This window comes from Rhamphochromis sp. 'chilingali' (genome assembly GCF_963969265.1).
Source record: "Rhamphochromis sp. 'chilingali' genome assembly, chromosome: 20".
NCBI lineage: Eukaryota > Metazoa > Chordata > Actinopteri > Cichliformes > Cichlidae > Rhamphochromis > Rhamphochromis sp. 'chilingali'.
The window spans coordinates 33634875-33660641 of NC_137947.1; the positions used below are offsets into that span (position 1 = coordinate 33634875).

The 25767-nt window shown below is 42.6% G+C and overlaps 1 protein-coding gene across 2 annotated transcripts; it reads right to left on the minus strand.

The window, feature by feature from the left end:
- Positions 1–6677: 6677 nt before the first annotated feature.
- pitx3 (paired-like homeodomain 3) lies at positions 6678–25095 on the minus strand. Of its 2 annotated transcripts, none has more exons than XM_080869183.1 (4): positions 24893–25095; positions 19009–19179; positions 14581–14786; positions 6678–8122 (listed from the first exon to the last, which is right to left on the minus strand). In XM_080869183.1, exons 2-4 carry the CDS (start codon positions 19115–19117, stop codon positions 7550–7552), a joined length of 888 nt encoding a protein of 295 aa, XP_080725309.1. In that variant the 5' UTR covers positions 19118–19179; positions 24893–25095; the 3' UTR covers positions 6678–7549. The 2 variants fall into 2 exon arrangements, with proteins under 2 accessions (XP_080725309.1, XP_080725310.1); XM_080869184.1 differs by having other exon boundaries at positions 19009–19126; positions 24893–24929.
- Positions 25096–25767: the final 672 nt, after the last annotated feature.

Here is a 25767-nt window from a genome sequence, read left to right on the forward strand (position 1 = left end):
AGGAGTCATGGATTTTAAACTCTTCTTCAGCCGCTCCACCAACCCGTCAGTCTGAGGGTGGTAGCAGATTAATTCCCCCTATTTCATACAGCTGTTTCAGTGTGCGAGACATGTGCCCAGTCAGTCAGTATCTTTGCTTGGAGATAACCAGAAACAGCACTAGCAGAAATTAAATACACTCTTTGCAGAAACTCTGGCTCAGCTTCATGATACTGTGTCCATAATCCACCAGAAATAATACAAAGCAATACAAGCACTCCAGTGAAATGGCCCGATAAGGTCCAGGCCACTGTGCTTAACTACTGGTAATGAGCACAAAGACACTTTTGGAATGGCACGCTGGTTCAGCAGCTGACAGTGCGGGCAGGATGCACATCATTGGTGCACGTTCTGTCAGGTACCCGGCCAATAAAATCAGTCCATTATTCACTCCAGAGACACACTGCTCAACAATCAACAAAGCAGGAGCAGGGCTGGAGAGCCTCAGGGCAGGGACCGGTGCCACCAGGTGATACTCTGCAGTGTGGCTGCCGCCTCCAGGCTTGGCTGCTGATGGCAGTGGGCCCACTGGGCTGTCTCACGGGAGAGTTCCTCCACAAATTGCTTGTGGATGGCCAATTTCAGATGTGGATAACAAATGCAAAGGGGCAATCATACACCTCCATCCTGGTGTTGCAGAGGCCCAGTGAGTCCATAAATACTTTATGGATTCAGCAGAGCACCCTCACAAAGCTGGCTGCAGGCTGGGCTTCCCCCGACAGCAGCAACAACCACAGTGACCATGCCTCTGCTGTCTCCTGCATCGTCTCCAGGAACGCCTGGGTATCATCCTCCTCCCGATTCAATGCAGTGTCACTATCGGGCTTGAGACAAGCAGCACTGGAGAAGATCCAGACTGTGGGACCAGCTGCTCTAGCCCCTACATCTGGCACTTGGTCTAGGCCTGCAGCTTCTTTAGTTGCACATAATGCACCACTGCCTGCTCCTGGTGTATCGTTAACCCTAACCTTAACCCATCATCATTTACAATATCAACACACGACCACACTAAATCACATTTTTGTGATACTAAGACTTTTGAGTCACTGTGTCTCCAGCTCAGCTGAGTTCATTTTACCCCGTCAGTCCCAGCTGCCCTGCAAGCCTGACACTGTCCCGCAACCACTGCAGCGGTGCCCATCCCTGCCATGACCGTCAGTCCCATTTTCTATCCTATATCGTCACCTATGGTCTCACGCATTGGGTCGTGACCAAAAGAATGAGACTGCTGATCCAAGAAGTGTGGCTGGGCTGTCCCTCACTGATAGGGTGAGGAGTTCAGTCATTCGGAGGTACAGAGCACCATAACTACTTCTCCATAACAAAAGGAGCCAGCTGAAGTGGTTCAGGCCTCTAACTGGGTCATCTGAGGAGGTGTTGTGCACATGGTCTACCAGGAGGAGACCCCTGTGCAGACACAGGACAGACTGGACAGATTATGTCTCTTGACTAGCTTTGGAACATTTTGGTGTCTCCTAGATGAGCTGGAAGTGGCCTTATCATCTTATCCTATACCAGTGTTTTTCTCATTTTTGCTATGTAACTTTGCACTGTCCACTTTCTGCTGTAACAAAACACATTTCCCACGTGTGGGACTAATAAAGGTGATCTTAAATCCCAGAAAGAGCAAGAAAATGGGCGGATAGATGTCAAACACACACATAAGGAGTTTTAGCAGCACTCCCATAATGCATGAGTCCTGCCAATAGTGTCATGGGTCGCCATTTTACAGTTTTTGCTCGTTGCTTGAACACTATAAACCCATGCTTAGACTAAAGTAACACAACTTGAAGCTTTTGTTACCATACCCCAAACACATGTACCCATACCTTAAACAAAAGTGCTGCTTTGCACTCTGGTTGCAATTATGCAACACACTTACTCCTTTATGCAACACACATGGTCCTGCATACTACACTCTATTTCATACATAAGACACTTCGTTCAAAAATGAAATTTCAGGGTGCCATTTGGAAAACACATGTATCCAAAATACAAAACACATCGGGTAATTGCAACCACTCAAATACACACCTGAAGGCACTTACTTGCAAAACTGAACACCAATTAGCCAACCACAAAAAGCCCTCAGTTTAGCCATTTCAAGAACTTTGCAAGCATGGATGGAGGGAGAGCAAGAGGAAGAGGAGGAGGAGGTTGAAGAGGCCATGCACGGACCCATATTTCTGATGATATAAGAGCAACTTTGGTGGACCATGTCATCAACCACGGCCTGACTATGAGGGAAGCTGGGCAGAGAGTCCACCCACATCTAAGCCGCTTCACAGTGGCATCTGTAATAAGAAAATTCCGACTAGAAAACAGGTCTGTCTTCATCTCACTGCCTTCTACTCTACTCAGATGGTTTTTATAGTACTGTTCTACAGTTACCATATCAAGTGTGCAGGGTACTGCAGGGTGCTAATGCTCCTTTTGCAGCCAAAGTGGTAGTTTCTGTGAAACATACCATGATTACTTATATTGAAGTACAGTGTTGTACAGTGGATGATACAGTACATACAGTAAAGTACTGTAAGAAAAATAAGCAAACCGATGACAATATGTGGTTGTATTTCTCTAGAATGACTCGAAGACCTTCTGGGGGAGGACGCCAACGCCTGTTCACACAACGGCAGGAACTTGCCGTTGTGGACCTAGTGAGGGCAGACAATGCTATGCGTCTCCACCAGCTACGAAAGCAAATACTTGCAGACAGGCAAGTGTTCAACAACATAAACCATGTGAGCATCACCACCATCAGACGCATCTTGGGAAAACACAGCATCACCATGAAGCAGCTCTACAGAGTCCCATTTGAGAGGAACAGTGACAGGGTCAAAGGACTTCGAGCTGAATATGTACCATATCAGTACCACATGAATACATTCTGAGAGCTACACAGGTACCTGTGTGATGGGGTGAGGGTTCTGTATGTGTAGCACTGTAGTACAGTGATATGTTCCCCTTTTTTTCAGAGAATCTTGGCCATGGATGGAGCTGCACAGCCTCATGAATTCATTTTCATTGATGAAGCTGGATTCGACCTGTGCAAAACAAGACGACGGGGTCGTAATGTAATTGGCCAAAGGGCAATTGTGCACGTTCCAGGGCAGCGCGGGGGAAATATCACATTGTGTGCCGCCATAAGCCTTCGAGGGCTTCTGCATCATCATGCAAAACTAGGTCCATACAATAGGCAACATATACTCACATTTCTAGATGCTCTCCATGATATAGTTGTACAGAACAGACCAGATCAGCCCAGGTTTGTGGTGATATGGGATAATGTCAGTTTCCATCGGGCTGCTCTGGTCCAGGCCTGGTTCTCCAACCACAGTCAACTTGAAGTGGTATGCTTGCCCCCTTACTCACCATTTTTAAACCCTATAGAGGAATTTTTTTAGGCTTGGAGATGGCGTGTATATGACCGCCAACTACATGCCTGCATGCCTCTTCTGCAGGCAATGGAACAGGCCTGCGGCGACATTCAGGTGACAGCAATCCATGGATGGTTTTGACATGGAAGAGGATATTTTCCCCAGTGCCTAGCGGGAGAAGACATTGCTTGCGATGTTGATGAGGTCCTGTGGCCAGACCCCAACAGACGGCGGGATCCATGAGCCCACGTATGCACAATTGTCATGATTTTTTGTTTACAGTATAGTGTTTTTTCTATTACTGTATTATGGGTTTTTTGTTTTTGTTTTGTTTTTTGCTTTATCTGAATTCATGGTACTGCAATGTACAGTGCTGCAATGTACAATATTGAGTAGGCCTATTTGCTTTTTTGGTTGTTTGCAAATGTGTCTCCTGAAAATATGCCTTCTGAATGAACAATGGAAATCAAAGACTGCAGTGCTTTATATAAAGTAGACTAGTGTGTTCCCCCTGCTCTGTAAGTGTTTGCATATGATGCAAGTATGTGTCATTTTGTCAACAGAGTTACATTTTGACAAAGGAATGTCAGGTTTTGATAGCAGAGTTTAGGTTTTGAGAGTAGAGTTTCAATTTGGTGCAGATGTGAATGGTATATTTCCCAGTGTTGTGTCATGTGTACTTGTGTTTAGGGTTTTGGCACAATGAGCAAAGTTTTGCAAAATGTGTTCAGGCAACGGGCAAAAACTGTAATATGTTCTAATTAATATTTTTGACTCCTAAACTCTCCAGACGTGTCATTTATGCCACGCCGCCTGTCTAATTCTATTTTAAAATTATGCTTTTTTAAAAAAAGTAATATAGTAGTGATTATAATGTAAATAAAAATATTACAAACATTAGATTACGTCTTCATCGGTGTTGTACATATATCAAATCTATCCTTTTCTATTTTGAACATAATCATCTAAAGTCCTTATGTTAAAAGTAATTAATGCATCATTTCTTAAAGCATAATCCCTAACTTCCTCTGAGGTGTCGGGATTGTTTTAAAACCATTTATGAAATATTAGGTTAAAGCAAAACTAGAGAACGGCTGAATCTTCTCTGTTTCTAGCGCTAACTCCTCCCTGTTAGTTTGCTCTTCTCCCCTACTCTCTGAGGTAATTGTTAGAACTTACTTCGTTCTGTATTTTTTCCAGACCACGCTCTGTGCCCTCTCCTCTCTTTCTGTGGGTCTGAGGAAACATCAGGGACCTATAAACCCTCCGGTGGAGTATTGATTCTTTATTGTGGTGTGGCTGTGAGGAGCACATACTGTGACCGTTTCTCTTCACTCCACAAAACAGGTCTGTGAGGAGGCCACCAGGAGACTCGCTGCAGCTGGATCAGCAGGTTAATTTGAGCGCTCCTTGCTGCTTGTTGTACAATCTGACAGTGCTGCTTTGTTTCTGAGGGTGTGTTTAATACTGCAGCACATGTTTGTGTGTGCACAACACCCTTAATCTACAGCTTAACATTTAGGGTGATGTAGTCATTACTGTTCTTTAGATGTGGGTGATTTGGCCTGTTTTTAAATATTCATAATTCTGGTGAATAGAAGTTTATATAGAAGCTTATGCAAATGTGACTCTTCAGCTGTATGAAGAATATTACTGGATTATTAATCATTACAACAAATCTTAAAAAACACTCACACAACAATCAGTATCTGATGAAAGGTCCTGTGATCAGGATCTCCACTGGAGAATGTCTGTTTGATTTTATTATTATAGGATTTAATATTTCATTTTAAAAACAAGCATCTCATTCAGCCTGAGAAGTAAAATAATTCTATTGATTTTGCAGGGCTGTAATGTAATTATGGACATACAGGCCTTAATGAGTTAATTACACCCTCAGCCAATAGGACAGCTGAGAGTCATTGTTTTTGTTTGTGTGATGTTAATCCACCTGCAAGCGTTCACAATATGTGAAATTAGATTTCAAAATATAATATTTTTAATTCTAATTATTGTTATTTTTTCATTTTAAATTTACTGTTTTTCAACAAAGCTGAAATTTTTTTTATTTTGTTTATTTAATTAAGATACAAAAATGACACATATTTATTTGTATTCCTGAAAAGAAATGAAAAATGTGAGTCGTTGAATATTAAGCTTGATTGATTTCTGGCTTCTCAGAGAACTCCAATGTGGCGGGTGTGAAACCAGTTATTTACGTCTTTGACAGATTTCTAAAATATTTTCCTTTTTGTGTTCTTACAGCTGGTCTAATAAATGACATTTGTAATGAAATAGATCTAATTAATATATAGATATGTTTATAATTATAATACATAGAAATAAATCAATAGAGAAACAAAGAACGCGTGCATTAAGTTCAGCCATTGGTAATTCAATAAGTGTTTAAATATGGATAAGAAGAAATATTTGCCCCTCTAACATCTTGTTTTCCAGCCCCACCCTGGTCTCTGAGGCTTGATTTAGCTTAACCGTGAGCTGGTAACAAGCTTCAAACATCCACGATGCTTCACATTAAATCTTCTTCTCCATTGTTCCAAAGCACGCTCATCTGGTAAGTCTTCTGAGTAAAAACTGTCTTAAAAGTGATGGAGAGAAAAGCACTGAAAAGGTAAAAGGCTCCTACTGTAAACGTGTGGCATTTGATTGTTGCTTTTTGTTTATGGCTTCTGACTTTGTGTCACAAAAACATGCTGAAAATTGTGTTAGAAGATCTAAACATATTCATAGAGATTTTTCTTTAAACTCTGTATTTGCCTCACGGTCCATAATCAAAGGAATATTAAGATTTTTGTTTAATTTTTATATAAAATGATTTTTTTAAGTGTCTTCATTTTCTTCATACTCTCCATATTAATTCTGGGAGTTTCACAGTGCTTCAGTGTTAAAACCCACTCGAGATAAAGTCACCCTGTGGTTTAAAGCTGAATGAGTCCGATAAAAGGAACAGCAGTGGAAATGTTGATGCAAACTCCTTGTTTCTGACTTTGCTGGGACACCCTGCTCCTCAAAGCCTTTATATAATACTGGCAGCGTCTCTGTGAATTCTCTCAGCGTTACTGGATCTCCTGTGGGCACCACTCACACTGTAGGTCAAACATATCAGTGAGCACTATTTCCCATCGAACTCTCTTCCAGCCTGCTACTTGCTGCTGAGGTGAGTCTGTTTCCATCACATCATGCACATTGCTTTGAGAACAGCATGTTTTAGTTCGTGTCACGTCTTTGAAATGAGAGAAACGGAGTGATAGATGCTCTCCACGGTTCATAGAATCGGATCCTTTAATTGGTTCATGAATGAGACAAAGCAGGCTACACCAGGAAGAAAGCTCGCTTGTTTTTTGTTTGGTTTTTTGTTATAACAACTGCACTCTTACATACATGTTTACAGTCATGGACTTTCTTTGTATAACACCACACAAATCTATATACTCAATGGCTTTTTATATTTACTTGAAACTTCTTGCTCATTCTGGTGCATGTGTGTGTGTGTTTGTTTGTTTAAATTCGAGGTTGTGCTCGTATTTCAGGACTAACCTGTCACCTCTCCAAGCCGACCTTTGACCTATGATCCTTCAACGGTCGAGGAATTCACAATAAAGTTCTTAAAGAATGTGCTCATAGAACATCAAACTAGGCCTTTGTATTTGTAGAACATGCTCCTGTCATCCGTACTACATTTGATATATTTTTCACATACAAAACAAACAGAAAAATTCAACTATATACATCTTCCAGTTGTCTTTGCAGCGAAGACTGCAGCTCAAAGGGTTTTGTGGGCCAGCAGCAGTCCAGTTGCAGCATCTTTGTTTTCTTTAGCCTTGGTTTCTACATTTATTCTAATCATGCAGTTCAAAAGAAGGCAAAAATGAAAAGGAACAATAATATTTAAAAATCATTTGAAGCAGTTGGTCAGTTCAGCGACAAAGCGCAGTGGTCCATCTGAACACGTCTATTTGTTGTGTCAGTTGTGGAGATAACTCTTATTGTGTACCATGAACACACAAGCTGGCAGTCTGCTGTGCATCGGCCACGTTACAGATGGAACTAAGGAGATGTGAAGTGGGGTAGCAGTGAGTTTACAGCTGGTTGACTGAGTCAGAGTTTCTAGTTCATACTGGCCGGTCCACAGCATATTGACAGGGGCTCAAGTTGGACACGGGGTTCTGCACTGCTGGATAGGCGAAATTGGTGTGCTGCTTGGCCTTGAGCCGCAGGCTGGCCAGACTGGAGTTACAGGTGTCTCTGTACATGTAGGGACTGGCTGTGGTGGCGTAGGGGCAGGTGGCTGCGGTCACTGCTACCGAGTTGAGTGCTGAGGGACTGTTGAGGTTGTTGAGATTGCCCAGGTTGTTGAGGCTCGTAGCAGGAACTCCAGCTACTGCTGTGGGCACCATGCTAGAGGCCATGTTCATGGAGGGGATGGTGCTTGGTGGGGAGAACATGGGCTGGGATGACAGGGGGCTTACATTCATTGAGTTAAAGAATGGGAAGCTCTTGGCAGAGAGTGGGCTGCTTGCTGCTAGGCTCTTGGTGGCCCAGTTGTTATAGGAATAACCCGTGTACATGTCATCATAGGGCTGCATGAGTCCATTGAATTGGGCACCGAAGCCATTTTTGCATAACTCTGCCTGCTGGTTCCTCTCGCGCTTTCTCCACTTGGCACGCCGGTTCTTGAACCATACCTAGGACGCACAAAAATAGCTAGTTATATGTTACAGTTCATACAGTGTGTGTATGAACAGGTCAGTGTGAGGCATAAGAACATTGTTTTGGCATCCAAAACGTTCTTTTTTCACAAACACAGCTGGACATGTTCTGAATTCTCTTTTTTGGCTTCACTTTCCTGGTTTAAATCCTTCAGTTACTCGTGAAAGCTGCAGCTCCACAGTCAGGTTGCACAGAAACCATCAGACAAACAAGCTCAGACAGTGAATCGTTACAGCTGCCTTCTTTTCAGAAGAAAACCTTACATTTTGTCTGTATTTGTTACATTTTTGGAACATCTATAAAAACATACATATACGTATATGTATTGTAACCCCAAAACACTGTTTTATTCTGTCGTCATTAATAAACCCAGACAATTCCATTAAACACAGGTATACATAACTCATCATAATTAGGACAATACACAATGCTCAGCATCTCCTAACTCACAGATATCACTGTGTGGTCATTCTGGATGTTTGTACATCTGCCAGTTTGGAAGGGAACACTGTGGGAACACTGTGGGAACACTATGGGAACACTGTGGGAACACTGCGGGAACACTGTGGGAACACTATGTGAACACTGTGGAAACACTGGGAACACTGTGGGAACACTATGGGAACACTATGGGAACACTGTGGGAACACTATGGGAACACTGTGGAAACACTGGGAACACTGTGGGAACACTATGGGAACACTGTGGGAACACTGTGGAAACACTGTGGGAACACTATGTGAACACTATGTGAACACTGTGGGAACACTGTGGGAACACTGTGGAAACACTGTGGGAACACTGCGGGAACACTATGGGAACACTATGTGAACACTGTGGAAACACTGGGAACACTGTGGGAACACTATGGGAACACTATGGGAACACTGTGGGAACACTATGGGAACACTGTGGGAACACTGTGGAAACACTGTGGGAACACTGTGGGAACACTATGGGAACACTGTGGGAACACTATGGGAACACTGTGGGAACACTGTGGAAACACTGTGGGAACACTGTGGGAACACTATGGGAACACTGTGGGAACACTGTGGGAACACTATGGGAACACTGTGGGAACACTGTGGAAACACTGTGGGAACACTATGTGAACACTATGTGAACACTGTGGGAACACTATGTGAACACTGTGGGAACACTGTGGAAACACTGTGGGAACACTGTGGGAACACTATGTGAACACTGTGGGAACACTGGGAACACTGTGGGAACACTGTGGGAACACTGTGGAAACACTGTGGGAACACTGTGGGAACACTATGTGAACACTGTGGGAACACTGGGAACACTGTGGGAACACTATGTGAACACTGTGGGAACACTGTGGGAACACTATGTGAACACTGTGGGAACACTGGGAACACTGTGGGAACACTGTGGGAACACTATGTGAACACTGTGGGAACACTATGTGAACACTATGTGAACACTGTGGGAACACTGTGGGAACACTATGTGAACACTGTGGGAACACTGTGGGAACACTATGTGAACACTGTGGGAACACTATGTGAACACTATGTGAACACTGTGGGAACACTGTGGGAACACTATGTGAACACTGTGGGAACACTATGTGAACACTATGTGAACACTGTGGGAACACTGTGGGAACACTATACCTGACAATTCTGCACTGGGCTCAGAATCGTAGTTTGTATAATCATACAAATATAAGTTCATATATATTTTATTTTGAGATTTTTCAAACATTGTTACAACTCCAGCATGTAAGCTTTCTCAGTGCTGCACAGCATGCTCATATTTCCATAACATATTTTGGTTTAAAGAACAGCATGAAGGCTATATCTCACTAAAAAGAATAGTTTCATAAATATCTGGCAATTTGTGTCATTATAAACGTGGTTATGGTGATTATGGCCCCAACAGTGCTCGCTGGCACCTTCAGTCCTTTCTTCTTTAACCAACGCCATCAGTATGTTTTGCAGCAGTGAGGCTGCAGAGGTCTTGAGATCATGAGATGTTCCTTGTGTGACACCTTTTATATGTGTTGTTGTATCACATTTACAAATATATTTACTTAGAAAACTGGTAACATTTTAATACTTATTTTAGCTGCTACATCAAATTAAGACTAGCTCTAATTAAAAAACTTTTATTCTTTTTGTTTTTTATTGTTTTGTGGAAGTTACATGAAAGTTCATTTGCAATGACAGAGCCAACAGGTAATGTTGAGGGTAGAAAAGGTTAAACTGTAGAGAAACACACAGCATGAAATGCCACAGACAGGAAGATGTAATTTATCTGAAAGTTGACGTCTAACAGTTTCACTCATAATTTTATTTCAATAACAAAGACAAAAGCGAAGGACCAAGAAAGTTAGAAACTGTCTCTTAACCATAACTCTCTGTCAAATACTCAGTAATATTGTGTGCGCACGAACCCACAGTCTCTGAAATACGTGATGATCACAGACAGTAAGTGTACTGTCAAACAGTCATATTAGGAAAGGCTTATTAAAACTCATAATTCACTTATTTGAATTGCGAAATCTCAATGAAAGAAATGTCAGGGAAGGGCAAGCGTCACATTGGTGCTTTTATGGCCCTATATTTGGAGGATATATATCGGATTAAAGCTTTAGTGGAAAATTCAAATCTAGGGTTTTTCAAAATGAGAGGAGTTCTTCTGTAGCTACATTTCTGGACAAACTTTGCAGAACAATGGTGTTTGACACACTCCACCATCCATATAAATACTTGGTGTAATATCTGATTCACTCTGATTGACATGTAAACGCTATTTCACATCCCCGTTTCTTTCATTAAGCAACACTAAACTGTGAGCTCGAGTTTCCTCGGCTGAACCGGAGAAAATTGTGCATATATTTCTGATATCGTGCACAGATGACTGTGACGCTCCACTCAGCCACTTCTCTGTCACATCTCCAAGCTATAGAAAATACCACTGCCAGATCAGTAATGTGCTTCAGTGCTCTTATTTTATACTCTTTACACTGGCTTCCTGCAGATTTTAGAAGTCATTTTTAAATTATTTTACATATATATAAATATATATTTTAATTCCCGTCTCGCCCCTGCGGGCGGTCTACCCTTGAAGCTCGGGGTGACGGAGCTTTTCAGCACAAAGACTTTGTTCAGCTGACTCTATGGACTCAAAGTCCTTACAAACATTTTTGTTTCTTTATTCTGTTTTGTTTGAATTTATTTTTTTCTGTATTTTTCCTTGTTTTGTTTTTTTTTATCTTATTAACTGTATTTCCTATGAGTTTATTGTCATTATTCCTGTCGTTTTCATTTGTGATGCACAGCGCTTTGTGACTACATGTCTGTGAAAAACACTTTATATTTGCTTCCTGGTGATCTGTTCAGAACCACATGTCTGTCATATTCACGTTTTCTGCTGCTTTAATCCTCCTGAACCTCTGTGTTGGTGCATGCTGTGCATCACCCGATCCTACAGTAACAGAGAAGTGTCAGGACAAGCTTGTGAGAGTCGTCTGCAATGCTGTTTGAAGGTTTCTGAGAGAGGTTTTTTTCACTTTTATGCGTCTTTTGCTGAAATAAATACACAAATCCAACGATCCCTCTGAAACCACAGTGAGACACATTTGATGAGATGGACTGGTTACCGTACTCCACTTTGTTACTTTTTGTCTGTGCCTGAAAAATAGTCACCACAGAAACTCTGACCCAGTTTCGTCTGTTGACACATCTACCAGTGCAGAGACTGGGCCCGTCTTTAGTGCGTCACCTGACTGACCCGAGCTGTCAGAAAGCCAAACCTACCAAACAATAATCAGGTTTCACAGCAACCCGCTCAACAACTGCCAGCTTTAGTTTACAGGTTTAGCAAACCCAGAGCACTCCTGACTGTTGGGAGCTGTTTATTCAATTTAGTCTCATCTTTAGAGTAAGAGACCAAACGTGCTGACCTCTGAGACCTCGACTCTATTAAGCCACACAAGCAGGTTAAAAGCTTCATTTATCTGTTAGGTTTTAACTCTCCTTAGACCAGGAATCAACAATGTTTGCAATAGATTTAAGGCGAGTACTGGCATGTAGCACTTTACATCATCATTACATCTAATACTTTGGATGTCTTTACAAAATGTGCTGCCATCCACCAACATTCACTGAGTTGTACAAACGTTTCTCATCCAGCATCATTATCAGCACTGATTTACCGCACGCCCCGACTAAAGTCCCACTTACCTGCCGCTGAATATGCCACCGACAGTCAATTTAAATCTCCTGCACTGAAACCAACCTTGGATTTGTCCGAGTCTCTGAACATTTGATTATAATTTTTAATTTAAGACTGACACAAAGCCATGACAAGAACATGAAAGTGTAAGGCCGGCCACGCCCTGATGCGGAGTGTATTTCATGGGGTGTATTTCACATTTCAAATCCAAAAATATGAGTCTGCTAATCTGCTGATGTCAGCGTTCAGTTCAACATACAGTCAGTGTAGATCACGCTGATCCAAAATGAAATGAAAACCAATAATGCATCACGTAGAAGTTCTTTATGATCAGTTCGCTCTTTACCCAAGAATCCGTCTTATCAACAGTGGGGTGATCTGTGCCACGCCCTGTTTCTACGAAACCATAGAGGAAGTGGGTCATGTGACCGCACATTTTTAAAGAGTCAACCATTTTCCTCATCCTGCAGAGAGGAGAGCCTCATTGCACAAGAATGAAGCACATAGAAGTTCTAAAACTTACTTTGAAAGGCAACAAAATCAAACTTTTGTTTTGTGTGAACATTTACAGATGAAATGTTTTAGCGCTCTGTAAGCTGCACTATGAGTAACTCAAACAAGTCCAGACTCTTTTTTTCTTTCCGGGCTCCTTAGACTGTGATGACTGAGAACCTTCACAGACATATTTAAACTAACTGTGATTGCTACGGTGAACTTTGCACACAAAACCAGATCCTACAACTACACTGGATGGTTACCGCACACCGGGGGCAGGTTGTGCCACAAAACCACTTTGTTTCGGATCCACAGTGATTGTTCCCACACGCACAACATCCTGAAATACATGTTTTAGTTGGAAACATGACTGTCATTGCCTCGCTTTAAAGTCACTTTAAGTAAAAACTGGCACAGCACAGCCAGCTTTGATGTTTAACAATAGCTCCCTGACAAATCACACGAATCACACTGACAGATGAAATCTTTGGAACATGGAGGAATCTGCTTCAACGGTCCGCATCGAGAGTTTTTAGATTCCACCGATGGACGTTAGGAACGACACGATGTGCGCTCTATTGTCCTTTCCAAATATCAGCCAAGCGTGCGTGCTATGTGACCTTTCCTACAGCCAACATTAATTTGATCCATTACTTGTCAGGCAGGCCAGCGATTGTATTGTCATCCATCACAATGTGTGTCCTCCTGCTTCATATAGCTACAATGACCAAACCAGTGGGTGTGGCCACATCCTAACATTTAGGTTTATTGTCCAAACTCACGCTTTGGTGAAGGGAACAAAATGTTTTACCCAGCTAATTACATGGAGTCACATCCATGGGGGCAGATTTGTTAATGACATATTTCAACATTGAATAGCACGGTGCACACAGAAGACTGACGTATCCCGTTCTTGAGTTGTGCTAAAATCATGAATTCTGCCCCAGCTTTACAGATGAACATAAATTTTAAAGATTACAATCAGTATTACAGAGTAAAGTGTTTTCCTGAGCAGATGAAGATCCGACAGGATTAAACCCCCCAGATTGCAAAGACACTTTTCTGCCTTTGAATTTTTGGAGGTGCACAAAGTGAGGGAGATATTTCTGATGTGGTCCTTTCAGCTCGTGCTGTGTGCACACAAACCTTCCCACCTGCAGCCAATCAGAAGAAACTTGGTTCAAACTCTGAAGAGCCAACAAAGCTAAAAAGGCTCGTTTCACTTGATGAAATTAGAATAAGAATAATTCCACCCTGAAGTAAAAGCAGAGTAATATGTCAGAGTCCATTTGTCACTATTGTTTATGAACAGTAGCCCATCACAGACTCATCTGTGGGACTGGCTCATAGACTTGCTGGACAACAACATGTTGTGACGAGACGTCTGCATCTTATTTGCCTGAGCTCTGCACTCTGCCTTCTCCTGTGCAGGCTGACGCCATTCAAATTAAGGAGATCACGATTTTTCACGCAGTGCTGCAGTCACTGTGAACGCACACTTAGAAGTAGCAGGTTTAACTTTGCCAAGCTTGACAATGGCACTAAAGTTGTGGTTTGCAGAGGTCACAGTTAATAAGTTTGCACACTTGGGGGACACAGTCAAAGGCCACCAAACGTTAATGCAGGGAAATGCTTGGAAACATGTTGTGCAGCCTTGTCACCTATACTGGAACAAAATACAGTCAGGGCTTCCCTCTCCCCACCATGACAGCACTCATGTACCCACCCTGACCCGAGCCTCGGTGAGGTTGGTCCATACTGCAATCTCCTCTCTGGTGCTCATGTCAGGGTAGCGGTTCCTCTGAAAGGTGGCCTCCAGTTCCTGCAGCTGCTGGCTAGTGAAGTGTGTTCTCTGCCGCCGCTGCTTCTTCTTCAGAGAGCCGTCCTCGGCGCTGGACTCGTCCAGCTGGTTCTGCTGGGATTTCTCTGTGTCTACAGACACACAGGGTATAACACATTGCATGAGACACAAGGAGGAAGTGACAGCAACGACTCTATAGACTATCAAACGGCTGGTCGTGAAGGTTCATACATGACTGTACAGTAATGATTAGAATTAAACATACCCGTTTTTTAAAAGGAAGAAACATGCATATAACTGCATGTTGCCGTGGCTGACGATGCAAATCAGCTCACAGTCATAACTGTACTCTACTCAAGACCACATGAAAGCAGCTGTGGACACAGTGACTCAGATTTCTGTCATATGTTCGCTGTAAGTAATAAAGGCCAATAAAACTGATCAGCATTAATCAACAAATCCATAAGAAGTCATTTAACACCAACTACACCTGCTGTACATCACTGTAATCAGCACCACACCTACAAGGAGGAACTCGTTTCTCAAATAACAGAAATGTGTAAATATGTATAAAACATTTATTGACTGTAACCTTTAAGTAAAATACATGAAAACAAGAGTGTTTGCTGGTTTCTCAGTTCATTCAGCATCTATGCTTTTCTGACTCGTACTCAGGAAGTTAACAAATGGTTTTCATTTTATACCCACAGTCATCTCATTTATAACTGGTAAATGGTGGTCACATGGTACCTTTCAAGTAAAGGTCATCCAGTCATACATACAGTCATGTCCCTCCTACATCCATGTCTAAGTACTCTCTAATACTCAAACACTGAGTGAGAGGCTACAGGAGGAGTCAGGCTTCAAGCACCCATCTGACTGGACCCATTTAACCATTATACCAGTGCAAACAGATCCAGTTTTGTTATGCAGTGAAGTTAACATGTGCAAATTAACGTGCAAATTTTAAATTTGTATAAATTAGGAAACAAAGTGGTTTTATGTAGATAAATCTGAAGTGTTTTCACTTTAAGTAATGTCACAAAACGAACATGCAAGCTAACGTCCGAGTAACACAGAAACAGACTTTAACATCAGTGATATTTGTTATAGTCATATTGTGTGTTAAATAGTTGGCAGAAGCAGTGTTAATGTTTTTATTTGTTGTTGTTTTCTTTTTTGTGATATTTACAAACTGCTCTTCCTGTTGCCCCGGATCATAAAAATAAAGTGTTTCTCTGGAAGTGTGCGTGAACATAAGGAGTGCCGCGGCCCGGCTCTGTTCGGACTTGTATTCCTGACATTCAGAGTCCGTTCCACGTTGTGATTACAGAGGCCATCCTTGCCTGTGCTTCTGTTATCATACTTCCACGTCTTACTTTGTGTTTGGTTAAGTGCTCTCGGGGTTCCCTTGCTCCTGTGTCACTTCTCTTGTATTTAGTCTGTTCACGTGTATCCGTCTCCAGAAGTCTGTTTGTTTACCTTTTTGTCCATGCCGAGCTCGTGCGTTTCCTGTTTTATTTTGATAGTCCCTGTTTCCATGTGTGTCACACTGGGCTTTGGCTTTCTTGGCTCATTAGTGGATTGTGTCCCCCAGGTGTTTTCTCTGCGCCCTTACCTTTCCTCTGTTCCTTGTCGTGTCCTTACACCCAGGCTGTGCTGTGTGTGCTTCTGTTCTTACTGTTCCCAGTTCGGTTTATGCCTGAGTTTTGGGTTTCCTGCATCCTAAAGCTTCAGCAGTACAGCTGCTGTTTCAGGGTTGCTGCTGGGTTGTCGCACAGCAACCACGCATCACTTCCATGACCATCTCTGCATTTGAACTTGTGTATTTTTGATGCGCTTCCAGCATCCATTAATAATCATTAAGAAAAGATTGAGAGTGAAAAACCACAGGAAATGTACTTTATTATTTTATAAACATGTCCTACTTGTTTGAATATAGACACCAGAAAAACTGAACGCTCAGGTTCTTTTCTGGGAAATCATCCGAATGCCGTAGGACAGTGATTTCCCAAAATGGGGATTTTGCTGGCTTCGGAGAGAGCTAGAGACACTGGAAACATTTTTCTGACACCTTTCATGCTGGATGGCTCCGGCACTATCCAGACCAGCTGAAACTGACTGGATAATAATGTGAGAGAATCATCAGATGGTATCGCTCTGTCCCAGAACCTAACATCGTGTTGCCTGCAGGGAATGCCTGCAAACAGTGCATTATGGTCAGAGATGTGCAGGAGAACAGAGTGATTGCATTTCGCCCCCAGTGCAGTGTTTAAGGGACTGCATGTTATGTCTGCCAGGCCTCCTCTCTGACAGATCTGACTCCTGCAATTTGAGGACCTCACAGAAAGAAGTGAAATTAGTTGGCCAGTTAATCCTGTGGATCAGGCTTTTGTGACGAGGGCAGGTTGGGCTCTGTTTGGTGAGGGCTTAGCTCTCTGGGAGCAGTTCAAAATGATCAGCAGGGTTTAAAAGCAGGCTCCAAGGGACCACCGACCAAATGAATAAGCTGAAGCTGCTATCTGGCAGTAAACTGACACTGGGTAAGCTGTCACTTAAGGCCAGAATCTATAACACAATACGGACGAAAGGGCAGCGACTTTTAGAGTAATGCAGCGACGGACAATAGGAGCAATCGGACTGATAATGTGCCGACATGACAAAGTCCTTCCAGGTCAGCCTCTCTGAGATTTTAATACGGAAAACAACTTCAAGAAGCTTTTAACCAAATTACTTTTCAACAGCTGGGAAAAAAAACAAAGAGCAAGATGCATTCACAGAAAGAAGAAAAAGACATGAGCTGCTAAACGTAGACGAGTCCAGATCCCAGCTTTCAGAAGCCAGTCAGGTTTTACAGGAGTGGAGCCTTTTATCCAGAGAGAAAGCGTCCAGTAGCACCGCACACTCGTTCAGTTACGCCTGCAGCATAGGCGTCAGCTCGGTGTGGTGAGGTGTGGCAACCTATTCTCCAGAATAACAGAGCTTAAGGTTGTATGTTTTGTTCATGATCACGTGAACATTAAACTGAAAGTAACACACACACGCATATATATAAAATAGCCTGTGTGTGTGTGTGTGTGTGTGTGTGTGTGTGTGTGTGTGTGTGTGTGTGTGTGTGTGTGTGTGTGTGTGTGGGGTAAATGGAAGTTATGACATGTTTTATTGCAAAAGACAATTTCTTTAAACCAGACTTTAATGTTATTATTATTATAATTATTATTATTAGTCTTTTATTTATCCAGGTAAAAAATCTCATAGAGATTAAAATCTCATTTCCATGAGTGACCTGGCATCAATGTATTCATTGTTTATGAAGTAGAGTTATTTTGGGTTTTGATTGTGGAGTAAAGGCTTGTAATTCATAAATTGTGTGATTTAGATTTTGAACTTTAAACACTGAGTTTTACCTTCAAACTAAAAGCTTTCTTTGATTTATTATTATAATAATAAGCAGTTTTAACTGGATGAGAAATGTGACAGAAGCAGGAGAACAAAAGGCGACAGCAGGTGCTGCGGAGGGAGCGCCGTATTTCTCTTTAGAATAGCGCGTGTTTGACAGTTTGTTAGTGCCACGGATCTCGTGGCGGAGTGGAGCCATTAGATTGGGTTACACACACATAAACACACAGCCTCACGGCACTGACACGGACTGGCAGACGGGTGTCTGGGTTCAGATCAGACCTTAGAGAGCGGAGACGATGATTCTTATGTACGACCGGTCACGTCACGCAAGTCTGTGAAACGTATAAAAATTTCAGTGGGTTAATTTTTTTTATAGCGAAGATGAGTGGCAGCTTCATCAAACACAGTTTGTTTCTCTGTAAGAACGGAACTGAAGCCGCCGCCTCTCGGTGTCCGTCCGTCTCACGGTCACGTAGAAATTGGCGGAAGAGTTGACGGGAAGCTGTTCTTCGTCGCTTTGGTGATTAAACACAGAAATGTGGCGACGGCCGCAACCGGTCCGGTGCGCGTCCACGGCGAGAATTACGTTTGATTGTTCGGCGGTTCATTTTCATATTCAAAGTCGGATTGAGCGACGTTTGATTAGAGCTTATCATCGGCCTGAGTTTGGGCCTAGAGAGTCTGCGCCGACACAAATCACCCGCAAATGAAAAAGGCTCAGAATGTAATTCCACTCGCAGCGCAACACTCCGAGCCTTTCTTCACTTCTGTAATGACATTACACTCGAGGTCAGCAGACACAACAGCCCGCAGAAAAAGCAGAAAACCACCAGTTTCTTTTCCAGTCATCTTCACGGAAATATCATCTCGCTGTTAGAGTAAACTAATAAACCATTTAGTCGTACATTTGCGCAGTGCATCAGTCATGTGTCAGACAGAGATCAGACTGACCGCTCTGGTCCAGGCCTTTACATCCCGGGTCATGCTGCGGGGTCCCGGAGTCTGAGAGCGACAGCGCCGGGCTGCGGGGATCACCGTCCGTCAGAAGGTTAAAATCCATAACCAGGCTCTGCACACAGACACACACGGAGCGAAAGACACGGTCAGAACACTTTTCACCACCTGCAGTCAGCATAAAGAAAGAAACAGCGGCCTAAAGGTCAGCGACCACAATTATCATCTGATAAATCTACAATTCTACCAACAGAAAGACGATTTTACCTTTTTAAATATTTTATTTCCAAGAACATTTTCATCATTTTGTAATATTGTTACTTTATTGTTTGCAGTGTTGATTTCAGATGATTATCCTTCTTTAATGTTGTCTTACTGCAGGGACAGTCGTGACTCCGTTCAAACATTTATCCATGTTTTCTCCAGTTTTATATTTATGACTCATGTCCAGCTGCCATAATCCATACAGAGCTGATAAAATACTGATGTTACCAACATCATGTGTTGTGCACAACTCCTTTCTTTAATGTAAAAAGGAAGGGACTGAGTTTTCATAATCGTGAAAAATTCAAAAATATTATCAAATACTCTGACTTGAAGTGCATCAAATCAAACACACAGTGTGGTTCATCATGTGCATACAATCATCTTTGCATCTGAGGATCACCTGACATCTTTGTATCACCCTCTGAATCACAGTGTTTCATGTGGGTCTGTGTGTATTTGTTGTACTTGTCGATACATGCTCTCTTCTCTCTCCAAGCTTTCCTTTCACACTCGGTTGTGGTTATGATTATGATCCCCTGTATAGAAGGCTGACACAAGCAGCTATAAGTAGACCTGCCTTGAATTGGCTCTATTTTGGGATACACAGGGAGCGCTGTAGAGGTCTGGCTGTAAAACACACTATGACATTTCCAAGACAAACTTAAGACAGTGAGGTCAAAGTGTCGGTCACTGTTTTATTAATCTGAAAGCAGCTGATTTTGAAAATGCAGTTATAGAAAACGATGGGATGATTTGTGGCTTTGAGGTGAAAACAGGATTTGGTTTAATCACAAAATGCTGGTTCAGAAATGAAGCCAGTAGAAACGGTCCTGAAGCGAGCGGATCAGTGCAGGCTCATCGATGTTACTGTCAGCTGCAAAGTGCTGGACTCAATCAAATCAAAGAAAAGGGAATCAAAGGGATAAAGACCCACCCTAAACTCAGCACGGTGCCAATGTTTACTCGTCTTTTTGATTGACTTTGCATTTTCCACGTTCGGTTAGTGAGTGAAAATTCAGAGCAGGTCTTGAGGCTACTGTCAGCGAATCCATGTCATCAGAGGTTTAAAAAGATGATACGGCTGCTCCCCGTTTGATGTTGCCAGTGTCTGTGTGTAGTTAACGTTGTGGTTACAAGCTTTATACTTAGAAGCAGCACATTTAGATTTCCAGGCGAACGGGTATTTGTGACCCCCACCTCTCCTCAGCCCCTCCATCACGAATGTGTTTCCCTGTCCTCTGTTTGCCACTATGCCAGGCCTGACATTCTGCTAGAGTTAAATCAGAGGGCTCGGACTGCGGTGTTGCATCAAAGACCACCATCCCACTGCTAACATGGATTAAACACTATCCCCTGTTTTATGGTAGGAATTCATTAAAAGCAATGGCCTGAAAAGAAGTTTGAGAAAAGGGCTCAAAGTTGTTCTGACCTTTTTGTCAAAATGAAATGGTTATCCTGACCGGACTGGTCTCTTCCAGGAGGACCGTGCCTCCATCCATATGATGTGATGGCTCACTTAATGCTTAATGCAGATGAAAATGATCTGAATCGCGTGTTATGGTCATTACAGTCGCTCCATCTGGAGTCAGTTAAACACCTACAGGAGATTTTAGACCAGCTTGGCAGACATTACGCTCTACTATCAAACACTAAACGAGCAAGATGAAGTTCCAGCTCCCAGGAGAGCTTCATCTTTACAATAAGGAGCACTGAAGAAATCTGGGTGTGTGTGGTGGCTCAACATGTAGCAATGGTTTTCTTTTAATTTGTCACTCATCTATACTCTACTCTTGAAATATGGGAGGTAGAACCAGTGACCACATGGAGTTTTTCTTGTTTTGTCTTTATTCTATTGTTCTAATCCGTTTCTCTTGGCAGAAATGCCCTAAAGAGTCTATGCATATATTTGTAGCCCCATGCAAAACACACCTAAAGACTCCTACAGAGAGGACATAAAGTCCTAATATTTAGAGGTCAGCTTAATAAGACAAAATCAAGTAAGAATACTAAATGTAATCCCAGAAAGAACCACACAACGCCAAACTCAGCCTGACAAATGCAAATGTCCTCCACTAACGTTCACAGAACAAATGCTGTTTGGCACAACAACACACAAAAACATACAACTGCATTTTCTTCCTGCTCCCTCTTCACATCGTGTCAGCGGGTGTGATGCTGCGCTGAGGCCAACCTACATGTTGTGATGAAAGGTGTGCGACATGTGCCACATCTGAATCAACGTTTTCTTCCACTTCTGTTTCTCAGCCTTTAAAAAGCACGTTCGTGTGATCACCACCAACATTTGCTACACTTCAGAGAAAAAAGACTTGAGTCTCTTTTTTTTATTGAGCATCCGTGACAATGGTGACAACATTTCACAACAGACGGGAAAATGAGCACTGCGTGGAAGCTACAGCTGGATCCCGGGGGTGGGGGGCGAGACCTCAGTGCTTTGGATTAATGACTCTGACATGGACGGTGGGTTAAAAAGATCAGTTACTGTTTTATTTTCCAACTTTTCTTTAACGGGATGACTTAACAACGACAAACACACACTTTTACATTCAAGGCCCATCTATAGGCTTCACTGTAAAAGTCAAACAAAAGCAGCAAAAACTGCAACAAGATATGAATTCAGGCAATCAGCTTATATGATAATGAACTCTTTTCATTTGAAAAGCAGACCATCAATGGATGTTTACCTTTGCGCTGGATTGTTGTTGAGCCACTTCTCTGTTTTAAAGCTAACAGCCCTCCACAGACGCCACTTAAACGGCGATGGACTCGACAGAGCAACAGCCGCCCAGGTTTAGTATCAGCAAGGTCCGGTATTTTGGCCAGAAATGACAGTGAGCTAGTTTGGGGCACTATATCCGCCGTGGCAGTGATGGATGGACGCGGGGCCTGCTGTCAATGTGGTGCTGAGAGGCCCGAGAGGCCGGCTGGCTCGGCAGTGAGGGCGAGTGCGGGTGATGCAAGCCAGTCATTTTGTCCAAAACAACGTGCCACAGCCCCACCCACCAGCACTCACACACACTTTCTCATGAAGGGCTCGATTATATTTGTAAAATCAAAAGCCCTCATCCTCCCTCCCTGCTCAGTATGTCCAACAAACTATCACCGAGCTAACGAGCAGGCCGGGCCTCAGCAGCTGACAGTGTGACTAATCACTGACCGCACAGCCTCCCGTGACCGAACCACTGAGCTGAGCAGACTTTTTCACGGATCTTACCTCTGCTTTCTAACACAGACCGCGGCTCTTTCCTGGAGCACACTCGAACCTCTACCTCAGCTTTGAAACAAAGCCTAAAACACGGGTAATCTGGAGGAGGCGGGCGGGGGTCCTGCTAGGAAGTAAACGCAAATCAACAGTTTGCATGAGCAGAAGCGCTTTGCATGAGTAGCAGCCTGGTGAAATCGAGCTCAAAGCATATATCTGCTGACGATAATACAATAAATACTTGTGAAAAAGTGGAATCCTCTCATTTCTGCAGTTCTGGCGGTCCATCTGGCAGTGCGCGCGGCGGCGTGCTTGCATTTCCACGGACAGCAGGCATTAGCCCGGGAATTATTCATAAACGCGTTGAGAATTAATTCCTGGGATTAAGAGTTGATTAAGATGTGTGTCACTTTGCTGTCTGAGAACTTATTAAGGGCCTCCTCCTCCTAAGAGGCGGCAGATGGAATTTCGGTCCAATGTTTGTAGATGTTAATTTCTGCCCTCCTATAACAGCCATTTGCATATGATTGAGGGAGCGAGGCCGATGAAGTCCTGCAGCAGAATCACGGAGGAATAATTGGTTGGGCGAGCCAATAGAAGCTCTCGACAGTGATCAGTACAGAGCGTTTCCACATCAAGAATTTATTAGGCCCGATAAAAAATGCATTTCACCCATTCAGCTCAGTCTGCGAAGCAACTTTAGTTAACAGAAATTCAGACCTGCAGGGGAATACTAAACACTCGCGATTTTATTCACAGACGGCCGGGTTAAGTCCCGCGCGTGAATCTGGGTCCATTTATAACTAAAGGTTGTGTTTGAACAGTGTGCGATCTGCTTCTTATTATTAGATGGAGCACAAATGACAGTCAACTCCAAGTCTGTATTATTATTATTATTAGTAGTAGTAGTAGTAGTAGTAGTAGTAGTAGTATTAGTATTAGTATTATTGTTGTTATTATTATTGTTATTATTAGTAGTAGTATTATTAGTATTGTTGTTGTTGTTGTTGTTGTTGTTGTTATTATTACTTCGACAGATCACAAAAGTAATGTAAACATGTTGATAAGTCATTGTGCTGGAACCTTGGCCTCTCAGCGGAGCACCTCGGCCCTCGGCTGGGTGTAAAATATTTCCATTGTGCCCTGAGGCCAAACGTGAACTTCGATTAAACAAATTCAAGTAAGTATTTTCATATGTCCGGATCTGAAAACATATGCAAAAAAGGCTATAAAGTACAGGCCTGCAGGGGCAACGCTAAGATGGTCATTTATAAATTTAAAAAAGAACAATCGCTTTGATTTTCATGTTTATAATGATAACAACAACAACAATAATAATAACAATAAAAATAATAATATGAGCAGCGCGAGCTTCTGAGTTTATAGTGATCGAACATTTTGATCTGTTTATTCTGTAGTGACAGTTTCACGCTCTTTCCCTTTTTTATTATTTTAAAGGAATTAAACAAAATTATTTTGTGGAATAATAATAATAATAATAATAATAATAATAATAATATAAACAGCGCGAGCTTATAGTGATCGAACATTTTGATCTGTTTATTCTGTAGTGACAGTTTCACGCTCTTTCCCTTTTTTGTTATTTTAAAGGAATGAAACAAAATTATTTTGTGGAACAATAATAATAATAATAATAACAATAATAATAATAGCATTATTATTATTGTTGTTGTTGCTGCTGTTTCCTTGAAGATTCCCTTCAGTGTGATTATACAGAGTGAAGCTTGTGAGTATCCGCGCGCGTGTATGTCCGCGGGTTCGTGGGGTTTCCTCGGGCCTCTGCAGCCTCCCATCAGTTTTCCTCACATTCACAAATATTTTTCACATTTTCAAATATTGTCACGCCGTCGTTTGAACACGTTTCGAGATGATCATCTTTCTGGTTATTACAAAAATAGAGGTAAAAGAAAAACAGGCCTCGAACACCTACCCACGGAGAAGCGCTGCAGCAAACAGCACCGCTCTCTTGTACCAAGTGCGAATTGTCGGATTTACTCGAAGCACGTCACGCCGGCCGTGTATAAAGTTAACATTCTCTGTGATTTAACTGAAGCATCAAACGGTCGCTTTTCATCAGCACAGTGATCTGCTCGTGAGGAACGCAGACGGGATTTTATTTGCGTTCCAAGCGCTATTCACGGTTTATTCTTCTGACTCTGTCCAAGAACAAACAACGTGTGTATTTTGGAAAAGTGCAAATCGTCCCACAGAAGAACGTTAACGAAGCCTCTCAATTTTTACTTTGGTCGTCTTGCGAACTTTAATGCACAGGAAAAAAAATCTACTTGGATTTCAAACACACCAAGAAAAGCTGAAAAATAAAAAGACAAAATTACTGAAGGGGCGCGGGGAAAGTTGGGCAGTTTCACTTACATGGAATCCCAGGCTAGTTAAATTAATCCGTGGAAAGGGCAAAGAGCTCTGCTGCAGGCTGATGGCTGTCCTGGCGTCAGGTCTGCTGGTGACATGGACAAAAACTTCCCCGGGTGCGTCCAAACCTCAGAAGAATGTGTCTGCCGTCACTCTCTGTCTTCCTCCTCTTCTTCTATCCTCGGTACTGTCAGACATGAAGGCTGTGGACGAGTGAGACTTGATCCCACACAGAGTATAGGGAAGAGGCGGGAGGGGGTGCGGGGATGGGAGGGGTTGATCTGGTGCTAAGTATTGTGTGCGACAGGTCCACTGCAGAGAGGAGAGGCGAACCCCCCCCCCCCCCACACACACACACACACACACACACTCAGACACACTGATGTGCAAACACACGCAAACACTGAACTCCCATTGGCTCTGTCTACAAACACCCTCCATCTCTTCCTGACTGCACAACTCTGGTTATTATTTACCTGCACATTGTTTGTAGGGAACAGCTGCACTTATAGCTTTAAAATTCAACCAGAAAAATGAACAATAGTTTAGTTTAAATTGAATTTAATCATTTTCAGTTTAGTTTACACTGAAGTTTCTTTGACACAGAAATACATAGATCTGTCACATAAGCTCGAATATTTACTTGAATAGAAAAGAAATGCATCTGTGCTTCCTGTGGAAGATTTCACTTCACCGGCACGTTTTAAAAGAAGTCTTGTCCACGCTCGGAAGTATTTCTGAGCGTCTCTGAGAGCAGCGATCACAATGACAACACTCAAACGCAGCTCTACATGTGGCGTAATTTAACATATTTAACCACGTGTTCAGTGAACCTGGAATTCTGTGACTAATGCAGCTGATACCAATCAACGGATTCA